Consider the following 15265-nt stretch of genomic DNA (forward strand, 5'->3'; position numbering starts at 1 on the left):
TCCCTCTGGCCGGCCAACCTCCCGCGGCCGCGATTGGGATTGGGCGAGATGACCCCAATTGGCCCCAATCGCCAGCCAGGCTGAGGAACCGCACCCGTGCACGAATTCCTGCATCGGGCCTCTAGTACATAAATATGCACTTTATTTTCCTATAAAGTTTCCTGAGAAATTCTACTTTTCAGTTGTTATTTTTTAAAATTATATTTATTTTCACCAGAGAGAATAGCAATTATTTTTAAAATTATTAATATAAAGGAAAATTGTAATTTTTAATAATTGCTAATCAAATTAAATTATTCAATTAAATCATATTTTCACTGTTGAGCCAGTCTAAATATAGTTTTGGTTTATTTTTTATGTTTTTGGTATATTAATATTAACAATATACTTATTTAATAAACAAATGAATATTTAGAAAAATTAAGGTGAAAATTACTCAGCAGACTGTGTAAAGTATTTAAAAACCATAAACATATTATAGCTATGTGTGTTAGCCTGAGAACTGTTTTTTTAATTTATATTCCTGTATATGAATATTGATTTTTCATTATTTAAAAAGTATGTTTTCTAACATCGCAAAAAGTCCTACCAGTTTCTTAATAGTAGTTTATGTAATCAGTGATGATAGTCATGTTATTCTACCCCTTTTTCCATGAACAAGTTATTTAAAGAGAGTATAGATACTTTTAATAACTTTTAGTGTTTAAAACATTACATTTCCAATATGTGATTTAAAGTTTAAAACATTACATTTCCAATATGTGATTATGCAGTAACTAAAGATAACATAATGCAAATATTAAAATCAATCTAGTTTTTAGTAAACCACACAGACATTAAAAATTTTTAATAATTTATTTCTAAGTTACCCAACTAGTCACTGTCTTGAGAGTTTTTCTTTGCTCACTAAAGAAAGACTCAGTTCCTTCACTGTGCATTTACTGCAAACACCTCTCCTGGTGTTTAATTGCACATTGATGGGAGACAAATGTTCCATTTGCCATTTGCTTCACATCTCACCTTGTGTATGCGTGTGAGCAGCATGGTACTGTGATTTATGGAGCTTTCAAGCAGATGTCATTGCAGTGACAATTAATGTATGGTTCCTGCTGCTGTGTACAATAATTGCTCCTGGAAATTAGATATTATTCTTAATTTTCTTCTCCATTTGTCAGGTAAAGGTTTGTTGTCATAGCCACCACGACACAGCAAGTAACCTTGCACACTATGCTACACTCATGGGAATAAGGAAGTGCCATGGTTCAACCAGCCCCAAATTCTAATGCGTGTAACAAGCTGCCATAAATCCTTTTTCGACTGAGACGAATCCTGCCACTTTGAGAACTGTGTTTTACTGACTTAGCTTTTCTGAGATCAGATGAGTGAAACAAAAGTCACATTTTTTTAGATTTTTAAAAGTGTTTAGAAGATTTTGTTGGAGTCAGGCAGGAAAATTGGAAATTTCAGAAGAATATTTGTAATAGTGGAAGAAAACTGATTAAAAATACTATACAGCAGAAAAAAGAATCCTGCTATAAATGTTTGTATTTTAAGATGTCAAAGTAACATAAAATTTTTTACTTTTTCTCCTTTAGAATAATCTCCGTAGAATTACCAGATGATGCAAGACAGTTTGGAATTCAGTTCAGATGGTGGCAGCCGTATCATTCTTCCCAAGGAGAAGATGTATGGGCTATTGATGAGATTATCATGACATCTGTTCTTTTCAACAGCATTAGTCTTGACTTTACCAATCTTGTGGAGGTCACTCAGTCTCTGGGATTCTACCTGGGAAATGTTCAGCCATACTGTGGCCATGACTGGACCCTGTGGTAAGGACTTCATCTTTGTTCTTGTTGTTACAATTTGCATTGAGGATTAGAACATAAGGAGGATCTTCCAGTGCAGCTAGCACTTAGTCATTTGTTGACAAATATTTACTGAACATGAACTATTTGAAAGTTGTTATTATGTCTACAAGTAAGCTATCTTTGGAAGGAAGACCCAAAAAAACTGATAGGTTTAAATAAATACAAAATTTCACCATATTTATTCATCTCATTTTCATTTACCACCATTAAATATAAAAACTTTCCTCAATAAGTGTTAATGACTAAAGTGAATAACATTCTCCCTTCATGGAGACCCTCCATAATCATAGTGAAATGTGAAATCACTCTAATGCTATTTTAATAAACAATAATTAGTTCTATTTTCATGCTTTCATCAAGCCCAAGAAGATTTTCCATCTTAATTTGTTAATGTGGATCTTCTTTTTAATCCATTTTATCAGCCATATTAACTCATCTGGTTAATATCAGTGGGGTTTCAAGATTGTGGTGTGTCTTAGTCAAGATACCTTTCATTCTTAGATATCTTCTCCATGTTCATATGCAAACTTAATTATACATTAATTAAACTTAATTATACATTAAGCAGTAAATAAATAACTTAAGGCTATGATTAGAACTTCAAGAATAATAATAGGATGACACAACAGTGATTAATTAGACAGGGGTTGGCTGCTTTAACTAGAGAGGAGGAGGCTATGTTCATATAGCTCAAATAGTGGATATGATACATTTCACGGATTAGAAAGTGGAAGAACAAGGAAGCTCCACACACATGAATATCTGAATGAAGAGCAGTCTAACTACAGGAAACTTTGTGGTTAAAGTCTCCAGAACAAGAGTGGCCATGGCATGTTCGAGGATCAGGAAGGAAGCCAATGGCGATGGAGCCCAGGTAGCGAATGTGAGGAATAAAAGCCAAGAGATGTGCATAGGCCAGGTGACATTGGGCCTTCTACGCCCAGAAATCCTGGATTAAAACTCAAGTCTGCTTAATTCCAAAACCCATAGCCTTCACCACTATGCATTCTGCCTCCTCCCCCGCCCCCCCCCCCTCTCTCTCTGGGTTTCTTTAGAACTTTAAACATGATTGAGGAAGAATTTTCTAAGAGACTTTTACTTTCTATTGAGTCATGGTCAAACCAATTTAATTTCTCCAGATGAAGCTTGCCGAAAGCTATTCACCACAGTTGTCTCCAGAGAGCATATCATAAGTAACCCATCAGTAACCTTACCATAATTAGAGGTAAATTTCACACACCATTGCACAGAAAATTACCTTTGATGGGGATTGTGTAGGGACAGTCCCATCTCGCACACAGCAGGCTCAAAGTCTAGCATCAGAATGACAGCTAATGGAATGGAAGTACTGCTGATCACTTCTGCTGCAAGCACTGTCAAACTAGATACAATGAAATTTCTATGCAACAAAATAGGAAAAGCAACCCTGTTTTCTCTAGTTGATAGCCTCAGCTGCTTGTTTTCATGTATATTCTTTTTTTTTAATCCTGGAGCCTTCAAAAAAAATAAAGGGGTGAAGCAAATGACATGCAAAGTTATAAACCAAAATGAGGTTTTGGGAATTTTATGATTTTGAAATTTTAAATTGACCTGAATTAACAGTAAATCAAGTTGGTCATATACCATAAAACTGTATCCCCCAAGATTAATGTAGTCGTTTTTTCCACCACTTTTAATACAACAAAGAGTCATATCAGGAATGCAAGTCCTGTATCATGTTTATTTTCAGAAATAGTTAACATCAGCTTAAATAAACTCCAAAGTTGCTGAGCATTTTAATTTAACACTTGGGTTGAATGCATGATAACAGCAGTTTAATTTCTATGCTTTGATCAAACCCTAAGAACAATATCCTTTCACACAAGTCTGATGAATATTCTTAACCCACCACTGCTTTAATTGGTGGCGATACATTTACTTTGTGAAAGTACAATCACAATAATTATAGAAAACCATAAGAAAATATAAATAAGTGTACAATCCCCATGGGAACCTTGAGCAGCACAATAGGAGTTTTATTAACAACCACATGTGAGCAATCAGATTTGACTTTCTGATCTTCTCTGAAATGAAAAGGAATTGTCCTAGTTAAGAAACAACAGAGAGTATACTCTGGCAGTGATAATGAGAGTAGAGAAAGTCATTAACCACTTTAATAAGGACATGAAAAATGCTTGCTGCTTATTAAAATGAAGCAACATGGAAGACCTCAAACTGTTCCCATTCTCTTAGCCAATGAATCAGTATAAAGCCGCTTTTAATGATACTGTTTTCTCTCTACTACTGTTGAGGAATATATTGTCCAAGTTCAATGTGAACTCACTTTGCTACAATATTAAGATTCAAATGATGGTATTGACCAACTATTTATCATAACTTTCTAGCCCTAAAACAAATTATTTTTAATGCAAAGCCTTTGGAGCATATTATCTTATTAAGAAAAAATTCTTTGAACATGTTAATAAATTAGTGGTCTGTGCCCTTCAATAACCTTGTTTCTCTCAAGAGAAATTTTGAAATGTATACATGTCTCCTACAGATAACTGGTGTTAAATTAATTATTGTTGGCTTTTCCCAGCTGTGAGTTCATTTGGTTCTCATTTTCTAACTCATGATTCTCCATGAGCATGGATTGTTGTTACTGAGAATATTCTCCAGGGAAAACTTGTACATTACTTTTTCATTAGACACACCACAGTCAATATGCTATAAATCACTTTACAATGTATCATCTTGGAGCATGTTTTTCTGTGGAGAAATGAATTGCTTTTAATTATTTGTAGTATATTTCTTCCATACACAGTATCTGAAATCAGAACCTCTACTTTATATTCTAAAAATAATCTTTAAAATCTCTTACATATATTCTAAGATCACTAAGGGAATACTTTTAATTGAGATTTATTAAAGACTAGAGGCCCGGTGCACGAAATTCATGCACGGGGGAGAGGGTCTTCTCAGCCCAGCCTGCTACCCTCTCCAATCTGGGACCCCTCAGGGGATGTCCGACTGCCAGTTTAGGCCCAATCCCACAGGACATCCCGCTCACAATCCTGGACTGCTGGATCCTAATCGCTCACCTGCCTGCCTGCCTGGTCTCATCTAACTGCCCCCCCTTGCTGGCCTGATCATCCCTCACTGCCTTTGCATGCCGGCCTGATCACCCCTAACTGCCCCCCCTGCTGGCCTGGTTGCCCCTAACTGCCCCCCACTGCTGGCCAGGTTGCCCCCAACTGTCCCCTCCCTGCTGGCCTGGTCACTCCTAACTGCCCCCCCCACTGGCCTGGTTACCCCTTACTGCCCCCCTCTACTGGCCTGGTTGACCCCAACTGCCACCCCCTTGCCGGCCTAGTCACCCCTCACTGCCCGCCTGCCAGCCTAATCACCCCCAAATGCCTCCCCTGCTGGCCTGGTCACCCCCAACTGCACCTCCCCCACTCCACGCCAGCCTGGTCGCCCCTAACTGTCCCCCCCACCAGCCTGGTCACCTCTTACTACCCCCGTGCCAGCCTGGTCGCCCCCAACTGCCCCCCTCTGCCAGCCTGGTCACCCCTAATTACCCCCGCCCCCGCCAGCCTGGTTGCCCCCAACTGTCCCCCTTGCTGGCCTGGTCACTCCCAACTTCCCTCCCAGCCAGCCTGGTCACCCCTCATGGCCCCCTTGCTAACTGGTTGCCCCACACAGACTGCTGTTCAGTTGTTTGGTCATTCCTCACTAACCTTCCTCCTGGCCTGCTCACCCCACGCAGCTGGCTTGTTCAGTAGTTTGGTCATCCCTCACTAACCCCCATGCCAACCTGGTCATAGGCAACCATCTTGTGAGGGTGTTATGGTCAATTTGCATATTACCTCTTTATTATATAGGATCATCTAATACTATTAGTGATGCCGAAACCGGTTTGGCTCAGTGGATAGAGCGTCAGCCTGCGGACTGAAAGGTCCCAGGTTCGATTCCGGTCAAGGGCATGTACCTTGGTTGCGGGCACATCCCCAGTGGGAAGTGTGCAGGAGGCAGCTGATCGATGTCTCTCTCATCGATGTTTCTAACTCTCTATCCCTCTCCCTTCCTCTCTGTAAAAAATCAATAAAATATATTTAAAAAAAAATGCTATTAGTGATAATACCAAGGGACATTTACATTCCTCTGTCCTATCTAATAGACTAGCTAGGTACAGAGGTGAAAAGGACATTGTTGTTGTATTATGTAAGGTTTTTATTTCAAGATGTGTACAACTGTGACAGATGGTTGTTTTAGCATATTAGTATTTGCGGTTGGTTTTAGTACAAGAGATAAAAAGTTTTCCAGATAAGCCAAAGCTAAAGGATTTCAACACCACTAGATGGACTTTACAAGAAATGTTAAAGGAAGTTTTCAAGTTGAAAAATAGGGCACTAATTAGTAACAGGAAAACACATGGAAGTGTAAATCTCACTGGTAAAGGTAAATTTTAGTTAAATTCAGAATACTCTAATATTGTAATGGTGGTGGGTAAATCACTTAAAAATATAGTATGAAGGTTAAAAAGACAAAAGTACTAAAAACAACTATAACTAAAATAATTTTTTAATAGATATACAGGATAAAAATGTAAATTGTGACATCAAAATCATAAAATGTCAGGGGGGTAAAAATATAGAGCTTTAGTATGCATTCAATCTTAAGTTCTTATCAGCTTAAAATAGAGTACTATAATTATAAGCCTCCTGGTAAGCACAAAGCAAAAACCTATAGTAGATAAAAAATTATAAAGAGAAAGGAATCTAAGCACACTACTACAGAAAATCATCAAATCACAAAGAAAATGAGCAAGCAGAAAAGAAAAAAAAAAAGAATTACAAAACAGCCAGAAAACTATTAACAAAATGGCAATAGTTAGTCCATACCTATCAAAAATTACTTTAAATGTAAATGGAATGAATTTTCCAATTAAAAGACATGGATTGGCTGAATGGAGTAAAATAAAATAAAAAAACAAGACCCAACTATATGCTGCCTATGATAGACTCACTTCAGCTTTAAGAACACACTCAGACTGAAAGTAAAGGTGTGGAAAAAGATAGTCCACTCAAATGCAAGCCAAAAGAAAGGAGGGGTAGCTATACTTATATCAGACAAAATAGTATTTCAGCCTAAAACTGTAATAAGACACAGAGATCATTACATAATGATAAAGGGGTCAATTCAGCAAGAGGATATCACATTTATTAATATCTATGCACCCAACATAGAAGCACCTAAATATATAAAACGGGCCTGAAGGGAGAAATAGGCAGCAGTACAATATTAATACCTCACTTCCAATAATGGATAGATCACCCCAGTAGAATATCAGTAAGGAAATATTGTACTTAAGCAACATGTTCAACCAGATGAACTTAACAGGTGTTATAGAGCATTCCATCCAAAAGCAGCAGAACATATTCTTCTCAAGTGCACATGGCACATTCTCCAGGATAGATCATATTTTAGGCCATAAAACAAGTCTTAGTAAATTTAAGAGGATTGAAATCATATCAAGCAATTTTTGCAACCATGATAGTATGAAACTAGAAATCATTACAAGAAGAAAACTAGAGAATTTACAAACATGTGGAGATTAAACAGCATGGTACTGAACAACCAATGGGTCAAGAAAAGCAAAAGAGAAATAAAAAATATCTTCAGACAAATAAAAATAGAAATACAATATAACAGTGGAAATCCAACAAACATATGGGATGGAGCCAAAGCAGTTCCAAGAGAGAAGTTCATAGTGATAAATGCCTATAGTAAGACACAAGAAAGATCTCAAAACAACCTAGCTTTATACTTCAAGGAACTAGATAAAGAAGTACAAACTAAGCCCGAAGTTGGTAGAAGGAAGGAAATAACAAAGATCAGAGTGGAAATAAGTGAAATAAAAACGGAAAAAAAAATAATACAAAAGATCCATTAAACCAGCAGCTGGTTTTATGAAAAGATAAACAAAATAGACAAACTTTTGCTAGACTTACCAAGAAAAAAAAGGAAGACACAAACAAAATCAGAAATGAAAGAGGAGGCATTATAACTAATACCACAATAATACAAAGGATCATGAGGCTACTATGAATAATTATATGCTAAAGGAAGTGAGTTAGGGTGAGCTGGCTCCCAAGAGCCACTTCAACTGTTATTTCACAGTAAGTGATTATTCTAGGCAGCTTAGCAGATAAATAATGTAAATATATTGAGTGGCAAACTGAAAAGTCACTTATTATTATTTCCAACAACTATAAAAAGAGTATTTGCAGTATCTGGGCCTCTATAAAATTGGAAATACAATTGAATATAACCCCAAATAGGTTGATATAGGACTTTCTAAAATAAAGCCTATTTTTTAGGCTCTTTCATCATGAGGATTTTATTACCTGAAATTTTTTTATTCATTGGTAAACTAATTTATATACAACTATTTATTGATTGCACTATAGGCACTATTTGTGCCAGAGGTATAGCAGCTGGCATTAGGGATGAAGATAGAAAATTCCTTTGTAGAGGCTACATTCAAGAGAGGAATAACAACAATAAATAAGCACATGCATAATAATTTTTCCGATGTTGGTAAGTGCTATGAAGATAAGGGAATGGAGTGTTGGGTGGCAGAAGTTGAGAGTGAGACTATTTTAGGTAAAATGGTGAAGGAAGCCCTTTTGGGAGGCATAAGAGTAAAAATCGGAATAATGATAGACAACCATGGAAAAGTGTGCAAGAAAAGCTTTACAGGCAGAGAGAACAGCAAGAACGAAGATGCTGAGGCAGGCAAGGAACAAGATTATATTAGGACCATATCGAAGAATATAAAGATTTTGGATTTTATTCTAAGTGTTATGGGAACCCAGTAGATGATTTGGAGCAGAGGAATAATATGATCATACTTATATTCCAAAGTAATTGTAGCTGCTATGTAGAGAATAGATGGTAGAGGGTAATAGGAGAAGCTGTAGAAGAAGCTCAGGTCAGAAACTAACAGTGCCATCGGCATGTGCTTACGATGGTGCTAGGAATAGAATGATGGCCGTGGAGAAATGGACCACTTGAAGGTATATATTGGAGGACCAAGTCTTAAGAGCTGCCAAAGGAATGGATAAAATGTCTATGTTCCAAGACTAATATCCTGTTGATGTTCAGACAGTTAACTTTTGTATCATTTATTTCTCCCAAGTTAGATTTCCCTAAAAATGTTCATTTGGACTAAGTAGCTCAGTGACAATAGAGAAGTAAGAGAACATACCAGTAAACAAAGTAATAAGACAAATCTACATTTGATTATTTAGACTCATGGTATGTCTGGCTTGTTGAAACAGAAATACAATGCGCTGAGATAGTTACCCTTCTATGGACAGTGGTCCACAAAATCTCCAGGGTAGGCCCTCAGTCATCTGGCCCAGCCGGCCTCTCCTGCCTCCTCCCTTTCATGCAGTCTACACCAACCACATTGGTCTTCCTTTCTTTACTCCAGCAAGCCAAGCTCTTTCCTCTCTCAGTACCTTTGCATTAACTATTGCTTCTTCCCAGAAAGTTCTTTCATTGGCCATTTTGGGCATAGTGCTTTCATTAGTCATTTTGGACACACTAAGCTTTCCAGGGGACTAGAAAAAGTCCAAGGACTGGAAAAATGAATATTACCTAAAAAATGATAAGAAAATTTAAAAAATAAAATTAATAAATGATAATTAGATATTTATAAACCATCTCATACATCAGCTTCATTCATTGCAAAATTTAAATATTCACAAAATTTCATGGTATTGGAAATAATTTTTGAGTATGCTGAGGAATCACAACCAAATATATATTGCACTAGAGGCCTGGTGCACGAAAATTCATGCACTGGGGCTGCGGAGGGGGGGGGGGGTCCCTCGGCCCGGCCTGCCCCCTCTCACAGTCTGGGAGCCCTCAGGAGATGTCGTGCTGACTTAGGCCTGCTCTCCATGGGGAGCAGGTCTAAGCCGCAGTCTGGCCTCCCTCTGTGGGAGGCGACCGGCTGATCAGGAGAAGGTGCTGCACCCATTGCCCCCTTGCTGCTGCTGCCACTGCCAGCCACCGCGGATGTGAGGCCTGAGCCCCGGGCCTTGCAGCCGCCAGGGCTTATGGCTCCCTGCCCTCGGCCCTCACAGCCACTGCAGCTTTGTCCAGAAGGACGTCTGGAAGACGTCTGCTCTAATTAGCACATTACCCTTTTATTAGTATAGTTGCATTACTAGGAGCCAAATAAAACTTAAAGGCAAAATTGTAAAACCCACTTGAAAGTTTTTGCAACAAAAAGTACATATTTAATGTGGGAGAGGAGTGCATTTTAGTATGTTATGATATATGAATGAGTTTCTAAAATGAAAAGTATCAAGGTCCCATAAATGTCTTTAAATGGCCCCGCTTGAGTATGTGCTAGATAATGAACTTGGCTGCACATAGTCAGAAGGATCAGGTTTTTCTCTCTGACCTCACCTCTTCTCTCCATGCTAAACATTTTCAGTCAGGGCTATTGGGCTTGACTGCATGGGCCAGTGTGTTCCTTTCTGAAAGGAAGTGAGGAGCAAGACCACAGGAGTATGTTGAAAAGCAAGTTGTAAGTATGAAGAGTGTAAATGTGGATTGAGCAAGTTCACGTCAACCAAAATTGATTCTGGAGTTACTGTGGATGCAACATAAGCGTAACAGGAGTAAGGAGGTTCTGGATAATCAAAAATCTGAGATGAGTTGAAATTATTAACAGAAACAACTGAGGCTCCTCTGATTCTTCTCCTCTCAAGTAACAGCTGGTGAAAAGGGACCCTGACAACGTAACTACTCGTACACACCCACAGGTTCCTGACAGGAGACTGGCAGGCTCACAGGAGTTGAAAGAAGTTCTTTTCCCTGGATCCTTAGACTTTCGGCTCTCTGACAGCAGGTCCCCTCTCTGTCCCTCTGACTGCCTTTCTCCCTTCTCCTCTCTTTGGTGGCCACAGCCGCCTGCTTTGTGCCAACTCCCCATTCACACTTTCACACAGCAGATCGTTCCCTTTGTTCTAAAACACACTTTACTCTTAACTGCTAAACATTTGCTAAAAACGCTGTTAGGCGGGCAAATGAAGACTCAATTGAAAATTGACAGAAATATTTGAAATAATCTCATCTTACCAACAAATATGCATATATGCATAGCCCATGGACACAGATAATAGGGTGGTGAAGGCCTGGGGCTGGCGGTGGAGGGGTGGAGACAGGCTAGAAGAGGTCAATGGGAGAAGAAAGGGGATATAGGTAATACTTTAAACAATATATTTTTTTAATTTTTAGTAAACTTAAAAATTAGATTTTTTAAAAAGTTATTGGAATTAGCTGCTTGCATCTAGACTTCAGGAGAATTGGGCTAGTTCCACAGGAGATAAAAGGTTGGTGGCAGCTGTCGATGGGCCTGCGGACTCCTAATGAAAGATGGAGGAGACACTCTATGGCTCCTGGCAGAGTCTGGTCGACCCACCTGTCCCACAGTAGTGCCCCTGTAGGTGCATGTAAACTGCCCCTGGAGGTGCATGTAACCTCATTAGAAAGAGAAGACAGTGCTCATTTGTGGTCATGGCCATTGTGTACTAACAGCCTGAATCTCTAACTTAGGTGACAAATTATACCAAATTCTACCTCCCACATGTGAAGTTATATGATCCATTAGAGAAAACTGCTAAGTGCCCAATTTTATGAGTTTTGTTTGCAAAGAGGCTGCTTTCTGTAAAAGATGAATAAACAGCAGCCAAGCAGCTCGACTTATGCTTTTTAATATCCTAAGAGTTTGTGTATTTTGCATGCTTGCTCAATTATTTCCTTAGGATAAATTTCTAGAAGAAGACCTAGCTTAAGGTAAGATTGTAGTGCTGACTTGAAGAACTGTTGAAAATGGAGATGAGAATGAAGAGCCCAAAGAAGATAAATTATGTCCTTTAAATAAGAATAGTAAAGATAAGCAAAATAAAGCAGGTGCCAGAGACAAATGTATAAAAGGAGCCTGAAATAAATGCCAAATACTACATGTACTGCAAAATATCTTCAAATGCCAACTCAACAAAGTAAATAAGGACTTTTTAAACAAAGTATTGAATAAATACATGACAAAATTGATTATGTGCAGAAATTCCAAATTTGTTTGAAGGTATAGATTGAATGAAGTGAGTGGAAAGAGCTGTAATAAAATTAATTTGGTATCTGGAAATTTCTTATATAGAGAATTAGTGCAGTTGAGAAACTGGTTGAGAGAATATAGTAAGAAAGCCAAAAGAAAAATTAGTAAATCAGCTTATCATAGAACATGGTATGTTAAACCCACATGTTTTACTTACTGTCTCTCTGAAATCCCTCTGAGGTAATCCAGGCATTGTAACATTATAGAAAAAATGCCATTCTTGGCATTTGAAACTTGAATGAGCTTCTGAAAGAAGTAGTGTTGGGGAAAATGTGTTGATGAGACTAGAATGAATGAAAGTTAAGTGGCTCCCTCACCCCTGGCCCCACTGAACTCTTTCAGACTGAAGCTGGGGCTAGAGTCCAGTAACAGGTGGTGCCGTGGGGCGTAGAAGTCCATAGGGAGATGAGAAGACTCAGCCCTCCACACACTGAATGCCATACAACAGAGCATAGTGCAAGCGTGTTAGAATTACAAAGGGAAAATTACCCCAATCATAATTCAGAGTGTGACCTTACTAGTAATGTTGTGGTTAAGTTCCTGATGGATCAAGCAAACCAAAAATAAGTGAGGATCTAGACAAATATATGGAGGTAATTGACAAAGGTGATTTAATAGATAAAGAAGAAACATATACCCTATAGGTAAAATATATACTTATTCCTTTCACTGTCCATTGGACATTTTCAAAAAATGTGATTGGGAACAAGAGATAGTTGCAACATAGATGACAGGCTATACATGCCAATATGTGAACAACTCTTACAAATAAGTAAGAGAAAGATAAATCTGAATTTAAAAAATGGGCCAAGTACATGAAAAGACCACACACACACATACACACACACATACACACTACAAATAGCCAATAAACATGTATAGCATTTTAGCTTCTTTAATAATCAAAGAAATGTATAGTAAAAGACTATATGCGTAGAGTAGCTAGAATAAAAATGTCAATGTTCAGCATTGACAAGTGATAAGAATTGGCAGTCAGTCATTGTTAATGTTCTTGGTAAATGTAACTTGGTACAAGCTCTTTAGAGGGCAACTTGGCAATAAGTGTTAATTTTTAAAATTTGCTTTGGCCAAGCAAGTCTTCTTCTAGAAATTTATCCTAAGGAAATAATTGGACAAGCATGAAAAATACACAAATATGCATTTTATAGAAGCATTATTTACAACAGTGAAAGGTGGAAACAACCTCCAAAGATTTCCATAATTAGAGATTGTCTTTATTCATTAAAAATGACAGTGCTTCACCACATGGAAATGTAGCAATTAAATTGTTATAAAAAGAAAAGAGAGCAGGTTTATTATGATTTTATAATTATTTTTAAAAGAAAGAAAAGCGAGTGTGTATGTATGTGTGAGCAGAAGAAAGTCTGAAAGTATTTACACCAGGATTTTAGCAGCAGTCATGTCTACATAGTAAAATTGCAAATTTTTACTTATAAAAATGCTTCTATATTGTCAGATTGTTTTTTCCAATAAAGGTAAAATTTATATAATCCATTAAAATCATACGGTCATTTCTGTTACGAGACTATAATATTGTAGAAATAACAAATGTGTTAAAAATGATACCATTAATCACAATATCAACAAGTTTTTCTGTCAATTCCAGTAAATATTTATTTAATGATTACAAGAACAAAACCCCGAAAAAGATGATATTAGAGAGGCTTAGGTTTATTAACATGTTCTTCTGCAGATGAATCTTCTGAATGGGATCGAACCAAAAGCAGCTTTTGTTGCTCTGATGTTTCTCTGGAAATGCGCTCTGCATTCCCCCACTGCTTTGGTTATGTGCATCTGCCTTTCATGTAAAAGAGCCTTTATTCTGGAGATGGGAAGGAGGCTCTGGGGAAATGCAGAGTGGTTTTTTTAAGTGAGGATAACCTCAAACTCTTGTCTGTGTTCATTGCAGCATTTAAGTAACTGCAGTTTTGTAAAAGCTGCCTTCACCCCAAATGAGAGACCTCTCTCATATGTCCATTTTATTTAACATTCTTTAAGTGTCCTTCACAGGCATGCCATTGATGACATAAGGGAAAGGATATCAAAGTAGGAATAAGAAGGCCTAGTTTCTAGCTTTTAGTAATGGTGTGACCCTAGGGCCAGCAACTCAGCCTCTCAGTTTTCCTTCTGCATAACACAATGTTCAGGATCTCTGATGTCTTCCAAATGGTCTTGACTCAAAGATCAAATAAGATAATCCTGCTGTTGGGAACATCAGGATGCCCTACACCAACACCGAGTGCTTCTGTGAGGTACACAGGCTGTGAGTGCTTTAGGGGATGCGCAGATAAACGAGACGTGATCTCTCCATGTTCAGAGGCTTCCAACCTGGTCAGGAAAACAGCCTCAGCAATACATGAGACTAAGCAAGGGCGAGGGAGGCAAAGCAGCTGTACTGAGGACTACAAATAGAAAGAACTGTGGAGACTGGAGTTACATTATGGTGTCACCCATTTTACCGGGTCATAATAGAGAGCCTACTCGCCTTCTTGGAGGTGGGAATGAAAAAGCACTTGTCTTAGTGGAAAGAGATCCCTATTCTCTCATTAGATCTTGTAATTCATGCAGGAACTTTTTTATTGTTCCTTTATCTTTTTATCTTGCAAATCAACATGAATAAAACTAAACCTCATGATTCCCAAAGCATTCTGTCTCCAGGATTTCTATCCCAAAGGCAGATAAGCACTATTCTTCTCTTTTTTTTTTTTAAATATATTTTATTGCTTTTTTTTTACAGAGAGGAAGGGAGGGGGATAGAGAGTTAGAAACATCGATGAGAGAGAAACATCGATCAGCTGCCTCCAGCACACTCCCCACTGGGGATGTGCCCACAACCAAATTACATGTCCTTGACTGGAATCGAACCTGGGACCTTTCAGTCTGCAGGCCGACGTTCTATCCACTGAGCCAAACCGGTTAGGGTGTACTATTCTTTTCTATTTCTATGATTATAAAACAGAAGAACTTCAACTTCATTTTTGCCTTTACAAACATATCTTAGACCAGCAGCAAAGAGGAACAGTTTTATAAATTTAAAAATGGCATTAAGTGAAATTCTCTCCCCTAAAACTCCTGCTGAGTATGAACATCAGGGAATTAAGAAGGGAAAAAATAGACCTACCATCACTGGCTTTCAGCCAGTCTTAAATAAATCGTAAGCAGCCAAGTGAACTTGTACTGGGAATGGTCAAGAATT

The 15265-nt window shown here is 38.0% G+C and overlaps 1 protein-coding gene across 5 annotated transcripts in view; it reads left to right on the plus strand.

Moving 5' to 3' along the window:
- RELN (reelin) overlaps nucleotides 1–15265 on the plus strand; it is a 462208-nt gene that overhangs the window by 312794 nt on the left and 134149 nt on the right. For all 5 annotated transcript variants that reach the window (XM_080663650.1, XM_080663648.1, XM_080663649.1 and 2 more), the window contains exon 20: nucleotides 1596–1832. In XM_080663650.1, the coding sequence (XP_080519776.1) occupies nucleotides 1596–1832 (237 nt within the window). The remainder of the gene's footprint in view (nucleotides 1–1595; nucleotides 1833–15265) is intronic.

This window comes from Plecotus auritus (assembly GCF_963455305.1).
Source record: "Plecotus auritus genome assembly, chromosome: 4".
NCBI lineage: Eukaryota > Metazoa > Chordata > Mammalia > Chiroptera > Vespertilionidae > Plecotus > Plecotus auritus.